The sequence below is a fragment of the Scleropages formosus genome, chromosome 13 (assembly GCF_900964775.1).
Source record: "Scleropages formosus chromosome 13, fSclFor1.1, whole genome shotgun sequence".
Taxonomy (NCBI): Eukaryota; Metazoa; Chordata; class Actinopteri; order Osteoglossiformes; family Osteoglossidae; genus Scleropages; species Scleropages formosus.
The window spans coordinates 503,078-514,798 of record NC_041818.1 but is presented as its reverse complement, the minus strand read 5'-3'; the positions used below and the strand labels follow the sequence as shown (position 1 = coordinate 514,798).

At 50.2% G+C, this 11,721-nt stretch overlaps 1 protein-coding gene across 5 annotated transcripts in view; it reads right to left on the bottom strand.

The window, feature by feature from the left end:
* tspan17 (tetraspanin 17) overlaps positions 1–11,721 on the bottom strand; it is a 31,835-nt gene that overhangs the window by 3,608 nt on the left and 16,506 nt on the right. For 2 of the 5 annotated variants that reach the window (XM_018745208.2, XM_018745209.2), the window contains 5 exons: positions 5,835–5,981; positions 4,534–4,704; positions 961–1,086; positions 804–851; positions 130–246 (listed from right to left, as the gene is read on the bottom strand). In XM_018745208.2, the coding sequence (XP_018600724.1) occupies positions 130–246; positions 804–851; positions 961–1,086; positions 4,534–4,704; positions 5,835–5,981 (609 nt within the window). Of the gene's footprint in view, positions 1–129; positions 247–293; positions 718–803; positions 852–960; positions 1,087–4,533; positions 4,705–5,834; positions 5,982–11,721 lie in introns of those variants that run through there. The other 3 variants (XR_001965811.1, XR_001965810.1, XM_018745211.2) reach the window with 3 other exon arrangements.

The window sequence follows — 11,721 nt, the reverse complement described above, 5'->3', positions numbered from 1 at the left end:
TGTAACATTACTGACGTTATGTTTCCCGGACTTTTTACACACCACTAGATAGCGCTCTTTCTTTACAAACATGCTCTCAGAGCACCAAGGGGAAATGGAGTGCACGGCAGGTTTCATCTCTGTTCTTACCTGCAGCAGTGCGATGCCGACAAACACACCAGCAACCACTATCAAATTGTCCTGAAGCCACTTTTCAAACTGTCCCACACAGCCCTTGGTATAAATATACCTCTGCTGGTCCAGCTCCTGTAGTTGGGACAGGAAGATGCATGACTGTGACACCGCCATGAAGAAGAGCAGGACACTAACACAGCTGAGAGTGTATAACACCCCGTGTGGTTCAGACCCTGGGAAACACACACACACACACACACACACACACACACACACACACACACAAAGGCATTCAGTTGATTCCACTCACACCTCATCATTTAGCTCACATTTTGCTCCAAAGCACCTGATATTGACTGATCCCTTTATGCAGCAGGTTCACTTTTACCGTACCAAGTACTCCGGTAGGAGGTAGGATTCAAACCCAGGTCCTCTTTAATCACTGGTACCCCTGCTGCTTGGGATGATGTGCACGAATGTACACACGTGAAGAGGAATAACAGGCTGCACAAATCAAACTGGTGGAGAGAGGACAGGAAGCCAACAACCGGTGCCCACACTGCAGCCCGCCGCCGAAACAGGAGGCCAGGGAAAAAGGTGGTTCTGCCAACAGATGCAGAAGGATTGGCCTCCTTGTGCCAGGCAGCACTAAACAAGAGACTAGCAGAGCAGCAGAGACCCTCGCTCACCCCCTGCAGACGCACGTCGTAGCCGCACTGCGTGTTTAGCACATCCTCCTGTGAACGGAAGCAGAAGACACCCGTTTGCACAGCAGACAGGTAGACCAAGGATGAGCCCAAGTGGGCGCGGTAACCGCACTACGTCGCATTGCACCCGGGTCCGTACCGCAGGGTCCTTGATGCAGCATGAGAAAGGCACGCCGCAGCGTTCCCTGCTGGGGTTCAGCTCAGTGCAGTTGAAGTAGATGTTCTGGTTCCAGTCGTTGGGCCCATGAGCGCCGCAGCACAACCACTGGCATACAGAGGGCACATGGTGAGAAGGGGACCCCCTGCTGGCCACAGCACTGCCATCACTGTGGCTCAAGGTGCAGCCAACAAGGTAAAAGTGAAGCAAACACCGTAACTGGATCACTGCAGGCAAAAGTGTGACCTGGGCAGCTGTAACAAAAAAGGAGAGAACAGCGAGTTCCACAAAAAAGATGCTGCGTTATCAGTAAGTGTGTGAAGAGCTCCTTACAGTGTTCCTCTAGCACTAGAGCTACTACACTCCACTATAAGTAAACAGAACTCACACCCGGAAGGAGTCTTTCTGGTAGCAGGGGATTTTAATCAGGCAAACCTCAGGTCAGTGTTCACAAAATTCCACCAGAACGTTAAATGCTCAACCAGAGGTAAGAACACACTGGACCATGTTTACACAAATGTTGATAATGTATACAAGGCCCTGCCCCCATCTAGGACAGTCTGAACATCTTTCCTTGTTAATGTTGCCTGCTTACAAGCCACTCATTAACGGGATTAAACCAACGAGGAAAATGGTTAGAGTTTGGCCTGAGGGTGCAATTGTACAGCTACAGGACTGTTTTGAGCGCACAGAGTGGAGTGTATTTGCTGAAAAAAACTCTTCATAGGTCTAGAGCAGTACACCTCATGTGCCCTGTCCTACCTTAATTACTGCAGTTAAGAAAACCCATTTGTTCCCTAACCAGAAACCCTGGATGACCACAGAGACCAGGAGTTTACTAAAACAAAGAGATGCTGCTTACAGGGCAGGTGACACAGCAGCCTATAGTTTATCCAGGGATGATCTAAGGTCATTCTCGTTTGGGCCTTCACAGTCATGGCCGGCGATGCAAACCACCGTGAAGTGGACAAAACCAAGGCGCAATTCCATGGTCTTTCTAGACTGATGGATGCCAATGATGATGATGATGATCTAAGGTGAGGCATTAATGGAGCAAAACTCAACCTTAAACTCAGGATTAAGGACAGTTTTAATAACAACAACCCCGATGTATGTGGCAAGGCATACAAGCTCTCACAGACTACAAAAGGAATGATAATTTTCCTACAGATAGTAATTAATCCATAGTGGAGGAGCTCAACTCGCACTTTGCCCGCTTTGACAAAGACAACTATAGTAGGGAAAGAGTTAATCCTGCACTGCCACCTGATCAACATCAACCGCCGACACTGGATGCCGTTGAGGACAGAAGGGTTATGCGCAGTGTCAAGGTGAGGAAAACGGCTGGTCCTGATGGTGCCCCAGGCCGTGTGCTTGTACCAAGCAGCTGACAGAGGTTTTCACCACCATTTTTAATCTCTCTTGACCACCACCGTTGTCCCCACCTGCCTCAAAACTACAACGATTGTGCCCATTCCCAAACAGCAAAATGCAAGTTGCCTGAATGACTATTGCCCGATTGCACTTAACCCTTGATATCTAAGTGCTCCCAGAAGCTGATTCTGTCACATATTAAAAATATCACTGCCACTCTGGATCAGTATCAGTTTGCCTATCGGGCGAACAGATCAACAGAGGATGCAATGAGCCTTGTCCTTCACACTGCCTTGGAGCACCTGGATAGGCCGAACACGTATGTCACAACGCTCTTCGTTGACTTCAGCGTGGCCTTTAACACGGTCATCCCCAATGTACTAGTGTCCAAACTCCACAACCTAGGGTTAAGCACAGCCATCTGTAGCTGGACTCTGGACTTCCTGACCAACCGTTGAAGTTCGCAGATGATACAAGTCATTGGTTTGATTACAAACAACGACGAACCTGCATACAAGGACGAGGTATGAAACCTGACAGCCTGGTGCTCCGCCAACAATCTTATTCTTAACACCAGGAAGACAAAGGAGATTATGGTGGACTTCAGGAAGAAAAGGAAAACTGACTTTAGTCCTGTGCTCATAAATAGCAAGGCTGTGGAGAGTCCCTGATTTCAAATTCCTGGGGGTGAACATTATAGAACACTTCTCTATAATACTACTGTCATTGGAAAGGCACAACAATGCCTCTATAATTTCATTGACAATGAAGTCTTCAATTCTATTTCTTGAGAAGACTGAGGACAGCGAAACTGCCCCAGGATCTTCTTGTGAATTTCTACCAATGTACAGTGGAGAGTGTGCTGACATACTGTATTACAGCATGGTACGCCAGCTGCACAAAAGAAGACCAAAAGGCTCTGGAACGGGTCATTAGGAAGGCTCAAAACATCAGCACACAACTACCCGGAGGCAGCAACATTTATCTGTCTAGATGTCAGAGCAGAGCCTCCAAAATTAAAAGCAACTCCACTTACCCTGCACACCACCTATTTAAACTGCTCCCTTCTGCAAGGCAATTCAGGACAATTCACACACACACAGCACAAGGATGAAATACAGCTTTTTCCCCAGAGCTATGAAACAGCTGAACACTGCCTGTTTTTTACCCCCGGAATACATTTATTCACTTAGCAGACGCTTTTCTCCAAAACGACTTCCAATGAACTCTATGTAGTGTTATCAGCCCACACACATTATTCACCAAGATGAGTTACACTGCTAGATACACTACTTACAATGGGTCACTCATCCATATATCAGTGGAACACAGACACACTCTCTGTCACTCACACACTATGGGGGAACCGAAACAGCATGTCTTTGGACTGTGGGAGGAAACCCACGCAGACATGGGGAGAACATACAAACTCCACACAGACTGAGCGGGGATTGAACCCACATCATCTTGCACCACCCAGGTGCTGTGAGACAGCAGCGCTACTCACTGTGCCACCGTGTCGCCCAACACACATGTAATACATGCAACTACACACGCACTGTATAGTCTGTCTTTTATTTGTCTTTGTCTATCCCGTTGTCACACTGGTCAATTATATTTTGCTTATTTAATTTATATTTTTATACTTCAAGTGTTTGTGTTTTATATTGTTTTCTCCTACCGCCTTACTGGTCTACTGTAATATCTTGTTTAATTTTCTGTTTTTATACTTAAATGCTGTTTTATCTGGTTGTGTAAAGAACTCAGAGAATACCATTATAATTTCGTTGTATTGCACAGCAGTACAATGACAAAGTCTTCAATTTAATTGAATTCCTCAGATTACAGGCGGTCCCCGATTTACAATGGTTTGACTTAAGATTTTTTCGACTTTACGATGGTGAGCTGGGGGCAGACATACAGTAGAAACCGTACTTAAAATTTTGATTTTTTCCTCGGTCAAGCGGTATGTGGTACAATTGTGGGACTTATGATGGGTTTCGCGGGATGTAACCATCGTAAATCAGGGACCACCTGTACTGGAATAAAGAACTATGTGAGCTGCCCTTACAGCCACACTGGGGGGGATGAGAGCTTTTTCGGGTGTATATGTGTGTATCTCCCGCACACACAGCGTGACGTCGCCGCCACTAAGCTCCTCCATCTGCAATGTGAACTCACGTATTCTTGCGCAAAGTCTATGAGGTTCTGCAGGTCGATGTCATCCCGATATGCCTTCACGTTGTTGTTGATGAAGAAGTTGAGCTGGTCTTTGATCCAGTCCTTGAAGACGAAGGCCAGGATGCCTGCTGTCAGCTCCAGGAAGAAGATGAGCCCTAGAAATACAGAGAACTGGAGCCAAAGAGGGGAGACAGCATTAGAGACGGTGTGTCAAATACACATACATACACATGCATATGCATACTGCAGTGAGCCTTGGACTGACTCAAGCAACACATTAAGACTTGACAGTGAGACATCTCACTACAGCTATTATCCACGAGTACAGAAAATGTGTGTACAACTAGTCGGTGTGTTCCCGCAACACTGTGCGTGTGTGTGTATTAAAGCACATGAAAGGAAGAATTCACTAAATCCAGTGGAAATGATGCTCAAAGTACAGCGCTGAATAATTAATCAATCTGCATTGATGTTTCCATTAGGATTCATGCAACGACACAAATTATATTTGTCTGACCGGCGATGCACTCACTGCAGACACTTCCCGCAATAAGGGTAATGTTTAACACTCCTGCCATCAATACTTTCCTGGCAAAGAAACGGTACATCATTTGAGGTCACAATGAGGAAGCGACTTATTTGCGTTTTTTTCTCCAGTTTTGTTAAATATTGAGCCCACAGGCCAACTGGGCTTTACACGACCGATTCATTCGTTCAGCAGAATCGCCCTGTCAGGCAAATGCCCAGTGAACTGGGTGGTACAGAGGCACAGTGAGTAGCACTGCTGTCCCACAGCGCCTGGGTGGTATGAGAGGATATGGATTCGATCCCGGCTCAGTCTGTGTGGAGTTTGGACGTTCTCCCCATGTCTGCATGGGTTTCCTTCGGGTACTCCGGTTTCCACCCACAGTCCAAAGACAAGCTGTTCATGTGAGTGACAGAAAGAGTGTGTTCCACTGATGTATGGATGAGTGACCCATTGTAAGCAGTGCATCTAGCAGTGTAAGTCACCTTGGTGAATAAGGTGTGTGGGCTGATAACACTATGTAGAGTTCATTGGAAGGCACTTTGGAGAAAAGTGTCTGCTAAGTGAAGAAATGTAAATGAACTCTGACAACTCAAAACTCAAACTGCTTGTAACTGGAAAACTTAACTATATCTAACATTGCAGGTGTTTTTTTTTCTTTTTTCTGTTCTTCCCTTTCGGTAAAAAAAAAAAAAAAAAGCCAGTAAAAAAAGCAGACTGCAAATGGCATTTCTAGGTGGCTGTGTATAAATAAAATGAAATAAGCAAAACGTACAAATTTCAGCAAGACGGTGTTTTCCCTTAAGGCTCCAATGCAGCCGGCGAAACCCAGAATGAACATCACCCCACCGACCACAATGAAGAGCCACACAGGGTCGAACCCGCCCAGGTCCGTGATGGATGAGATGTTGGACAGCACTCCCTGTGAAGGAAGTAGGGGACACATCTCATGTTAAGAGATTTATACAGTATGTATTTGGGTCTCCAAAAGGCACAAGTACTCCTACAGGGACCTGGCCTGTCGGCATTTACACCACCACACCTCCATGGCACTGATGATTGCATATGGATGTCCATTTGGACCAGTGACATGTGATGTGATCCCAAAATACGTTTTACAATCATTGAGGCACCGAGGGCATTCATATGGTCCTAACTCACTAAGCCTATTGTAACACATACATTGAATTATGCTCTTCACTCAGAAGACAGCAACACTTACAGGTTCCAGTCCCTCTGAAAACCACAAATGGCAGACAGTTTGGCTAGATGGCCCTAAACAGCAATGATTTACCAAACAAGGTGAAAGATGCCCCACTTGTCTCAGTCTTCACATGCAGACTGAAGATATTGTGGATTATATTTTGCGTTGGAGGTCCATCGCTGCTGTTCATGGTGTTTAAGGTAAGTGTAGCTGTTTTGCTACCGCTTTTTCCCAACGCACATTGCTGTTGAGTACCTGTGCAGACTGACAGACACAATCGGTTGTGTGTCTGTGTAGTGGTGTGTGGCACTTTAATTAATTTGTTTATTAAATAGTATTTAGAGGTTTGTTAGGGCTCACGCTCTCCGAATCATTTCTGTGTCCCGTAGCGGGAGTGGGCGTGACTCCGTGGATCGATTAAACGCGTCTGTTTGGTTGTTTGTTTTGGTCGCCATTGTTGGAGTAGGTTCAGTTTCGATTAGGAATCTCAGCTGATAGGCATTAGCCCGGTTTAAATAGCGGCTGGTGACCTGTAGCGGCAGCCTCGTTGTCGAGGACTCGGGGTGCAAAGATGAGGGAGTCTACCTGTGGAAGACCACTGAGGAAGGCCACCGGTACAGTTGTCCACAAGGGATCATGCGCCCAACATGTCGACCATCAAAGTCTTCTACGGTAAGCAAGTCGTGCGACTTCGCCACCACCGGAGACCTGGGTGCTCGCACTGCTACAGTAACTTGGTCTATCCTCACCTGTCAAACCCTCCATCCATCCATCCATCTTCCTCCGCTTTTATCCGGGGCCGGGTCGCGGGGGCAGCAGTCCGAGCAGAGTCCTCCAGACTTCCCTCTCCCCGCACACCTCCTCCAGTTCCCCTGGGGAAACCCCAAGGCGTTCCCAGGACAGCCGGGAGACATAGTCTCTCCAATGTGTCCTGGGTCTGCCCCGAGGCCTCCTCCCAGTGGGACATGCCCGGAACACCTAACCAGGGAGGCGTCCAGGAGGCATTCGGAACAGATGCCCAAGCCACCTCAACTGGCTCCTCTCGATGCAGAGGAGCAGCAGCTCTACTCCGAGCTCCTCCCGGGTGACTGAGCTCCTCACCATGTCCCTAAGGGTGCGCCCAGCCACTCTGCAGAGGAAACTCATTTCTGCCGCTTGTATCCGCGATCTCATTCTTTCGGTCATGATCATGACCATAGGTGAGGGTAGGAACGTAGATCGACCGGTAAATTGAGAGCTTCGCCTTACGACTCAGCTCCCTCTTCACCACAACAGACCGGTACAATGACCGCATTACTGCGGACGCCGCACCGATCCGTCCATCAACCTGCCGCTCCATTTTTCCTTCACTTGTGAACAAGACCCCAAGATACTTAAACTCCTCCACTTGAGGGAGCGGCTCCCCCCCTAACCTGGAGGGGGCAATCCACCTTTTTCTGACTGAGAACCATGGTCTCGGATTTGGAGGTGCTGATTCTCATCCCCGCCGCTTCGCACTCGGCTGCAAACCTCCCCAGTGCATGCTGCAAGTCTTGATTTGATGAAGCCAACAGGACCACATCATCCGCAAAAAGCAGAGACGAGATCCTGCGGCCACCAAAACAGACATCCTCCGTTCACTGGCTGCGCCTAGAAATTCTGTCCATAAAGATAATGAACAGAATCGGTGACAAAGGGCAGCCCTGGCGGAGTCCAACATGCGCCGGGAACAGGTCTGACTTACTGCCGGCAATGCGAATCAAGCTCCTGCTCCGGTCATACAGGGAACGAACAGCTCGTAGCAGCGAGCCCCGAACCCCATAATCCTGAAGTACCTCCCACAGGATACCACGAGGGACACGGTCGAATGCCTTCTCCAGGTCCACAAAACACATATGGACTGGTTGGGCAAACTCCCACGAACCCTCCAACACCCTAGTGAGGGTATAGAGCTGGTCCGGTGTTCCACGGCCAGGGCGAAAACCGCATTGCTCCTCCTGAATCCAAGGTTCGACTATCGGTCGGATTCTCCTTTCCAGTACCCCGGCATAGACTTTCCCAGGGAGACTAAGGAGTGTGATCCCCCATAGTTGGAACACAATCTCCGGTCCCCCTTCTTAAAAAGAGGGACCACCACCCCGGTCTGCCAGTCCAGAGGCACCGTTCCCGAGCTCCACGCAATGCTGCAGAGGCGTGTCAGCCAAGACAGCCCCACAACATCCAGAGACTTGAGAAACTCGGGGCGGATCTCATCCACCCCCGGAGCCTTGCCACCGAGGAGTTTTTTGACTACCTCAGCAACTTCAGCCAGGGTAATGGACGAGTCCCCCTCCGAGTCCCCAGCCTCCTCTACGGAAGGCGTGTCGGAGGGATTGAGGAGATCCTCAAAGTACTCCTTCCACTGCCCGAGAACATCCTCAGTTGAGGTCAGCAGCGCACCACTTCCACTGTAAACAGTGTTTGTGGAACACTGCTTCCCCCCTCTGAGTCGCCGGACGGTTTGCCAGAATCTCTCTGAGGCCGACCGAAAGTCTTCTTCCATGGCCTCACTGAACTCCTCCCAAGCCCGAGTTTTTGCCGCGGCGACTGCCAGAGCCGCGTTCCGTTTGGCCCGTCAGTACCCGTCAGCTGCTTCAGGGGTCCCATGAGCCAGCCAGGCCCGATAGAACTCCTCCTTCAGCTTGACGGCATCCCTTACCTCCGGTGTCCACCACCGTGTTCGGGGATTGCTGCCGCGACAGGCGCCGGAGACCTTATGGCTGCAGCTCCGAACCGCCGCCCCAACAATGGAGGCGTGGAACATAGTCCATTCGGACTCAATGTCCCCCACCTCCCTCGGGACCTGGTTGAAGCTCTGTCAGAGGTGGGAGCTGAAGACCTCTCTGACAGGGCCCTCCGCCAAACGTTCCCAACAGACCCTCACTATACGTTTGGGCTTGCCAGGTCTGTCCAGCTTTTTCCCCCGCCATCGAATCCAACTCACCACCAGGTGGTGATCAGTTGACAGCTCAGCCCCTCTCTTCACCCGAGTGTCCAAGACATATGGCCGAAGATCAGAAGAAACGACTACAAAGCCGATCATTGACCTCCAACCTAGGGTGTCCTGGTGCCAAGTGCACTGATGGACACCCTAATGCATGAACATGGTGTTCGTTATGGATAAACCGTTACTAGCACAGAAATCCAATAACTCACCGCTCGGGTTCAGATCAGGGAGGCTGTTCCTCCCAATCACGCCCCTCCAGGTGTCACTGTCGCTGCCCACGTGGGCGTTAAAGTCCCCCAGTAGAACGACAGAGTCCCCAGTGGGAGCGCTTTCCAGCACGCCCCCCAGAGACTCCAAAAAGGCCGGGTACTCTGCACTGCCGCTAGGCGCATAAGCACAAACAACAGTGAGAGACCATTCCCTGACCCGAAGGCGCAGGGAGATGACCCTCTCATTCACCGGGGTAGACTCCAACACATGGCGGCTAAACTGGGGGGGCTATTAATAAGCCCACACCTGCCCGCCGCCTCTCACCCTGGGCAACACCAGAATAGTGGAGAGTCCACCCTTGGTCGAGAAGAGTGGTTCCAGAACCCAAGCTGTGAGTGGAAGTAAGCCCGACTATATCTAGACGGTATCTCTCAACCTCCCGCACCAGCTCAGGCTCCTTCCCTGCCAGTGAGGTGACATTCCAAGTCCCAAAAACCAGAGTTGGCGCCCAAGTTTTGGGTCGGCCAGGCACTCGGCCCCGACCACCGCCCAAATCACAATGCACCGGCTCCTTACGGTCTCTCCGGCAGGTGGTGAGCCCACCCAAGAGCGGCTCCACGTCATGGCTTCGGGCTGAGCCCGGCCAGGCCCCGTGGGCATAGACCTGGCCACCAGGCGCTCGCATGCGAGCCCCCCCCCCCCCAGGCCTGGCTCCAGGGTGGGGCCCCAGTGACCCAATACCGGGCGGGGTAAACGAAAGCCTTGGTTTTAGTTTCTTCATAAGGGGCTTTTGAACCGCACTTTGTCTCGTCTGTCATCCAGGACCTGTTTGCCATGGGAGACCCTACCAGGGGCATATAGCCCCAGGCAACATAGCTCCTGGAGTCATTCAGGCACTCAAACCCCTCCACCACGGTAAGGTGGCGGTTCACGGAGGGGTCAAACCCTCCATCTTGCTTCAATTTCTCCATGGGACTCTGGAACTGCCAGTCTGCTGTGAAAAAGGCTGACTTCATACCAGCCTACGCCTCCCATCTCTCACTCGTCCTCCTGGCCCTAACTGAAACCTGGATCACCCCAGACAACTCAGCCACACCTGCAGCACTCTCCACTAACTATTCCTTCTCTCACACCTCTTGTTCCTCCAGCAGAGGTGGAGGGACAGGCCTGCTCATCTCTCTGCGGTGGAAATACTCTATTCTTCCTCTTCACTTGCATGATCTGTCCTCCTTTGAATGGCATGCTGTCTCTATCACTGCCCCAGTCACTCTTGTTGTGGTTGTCCTTTATCGCTCTCCTGGCCCTCTCGGCTGCTTCTTGGATGACCTTGACATCTTGTTGAGCTCTCTGCCAGGGGACAACTCTCCACTGATTCTCCTGGGTGACTTCAACCTGCATGTCGATGACATTCATGCAAGCGGCCTTCTGTTGCTACTACAGTCCTTTGATCTCTCCCTGTCCCAGTCCCCTGCTACTCACAAAGAGGGCAACTGTCTTGGCCTTGTATTTTCCTGCAACTGTGGCAGTCCTGTCCTCTGTCACTCCGCTGCATGTCTCTGACCGCTTCTTCATTTCCTTTCAACCCTCCCCTCACCACTAACTCCTTGCCTCTTCCTGCACCCGTTATCACCTTTTGCAGCAACTTAAAATCTCTCACCTTCCTTCTTTGCCTCTGCTACTCTGGCCGCTCTCCCTTCTGCTCCACAGTTCTCAGATCTATCTACAGATGATGCCACTTACACTTTCCTCTCTGCCTTATCTTCCTCCCTTAACTCTCTCTGTCCTCTGCCTTCTAGACCAGCATACCCCATTGCTACCCCATGGCTGTCTGATACATTATGTGCTAACAGGACCAAACTGCGGGCTGCAGAGCGAAAATGGCATAAATCCAAAACTCCATCGGACCAGGATGCCTACCAGTCACTCTTAGCTGCTTTTCAATCTGCTGTCTCTTCAGCTAAAACGTCCTTCTTCCACAACAAAATACAGTCTGCATCTAAAAAACCACACAGACTCTTTGCCACCTTCTCATCCCTTCTGTGTCCCCCCGTCACCTTCTCCTCCTCCCTCTGTTTTTTTCGACTTTGCTTTGTTTTTCAGAGAAAAAGTCAAAGCAATCACCGTTCTCAGCATCAACCTGCCCGGTTCATGCTGGACCTCTCTGCGAGGCTATCCTCTCCAAATTCAAGCCGCTCTTCGAATCTGAAATCTCTGACCTCCTGATATTGCATAGACACACCACCTGCTCGCTTGATCCAATCCCATCATCACTCCTACAGAACA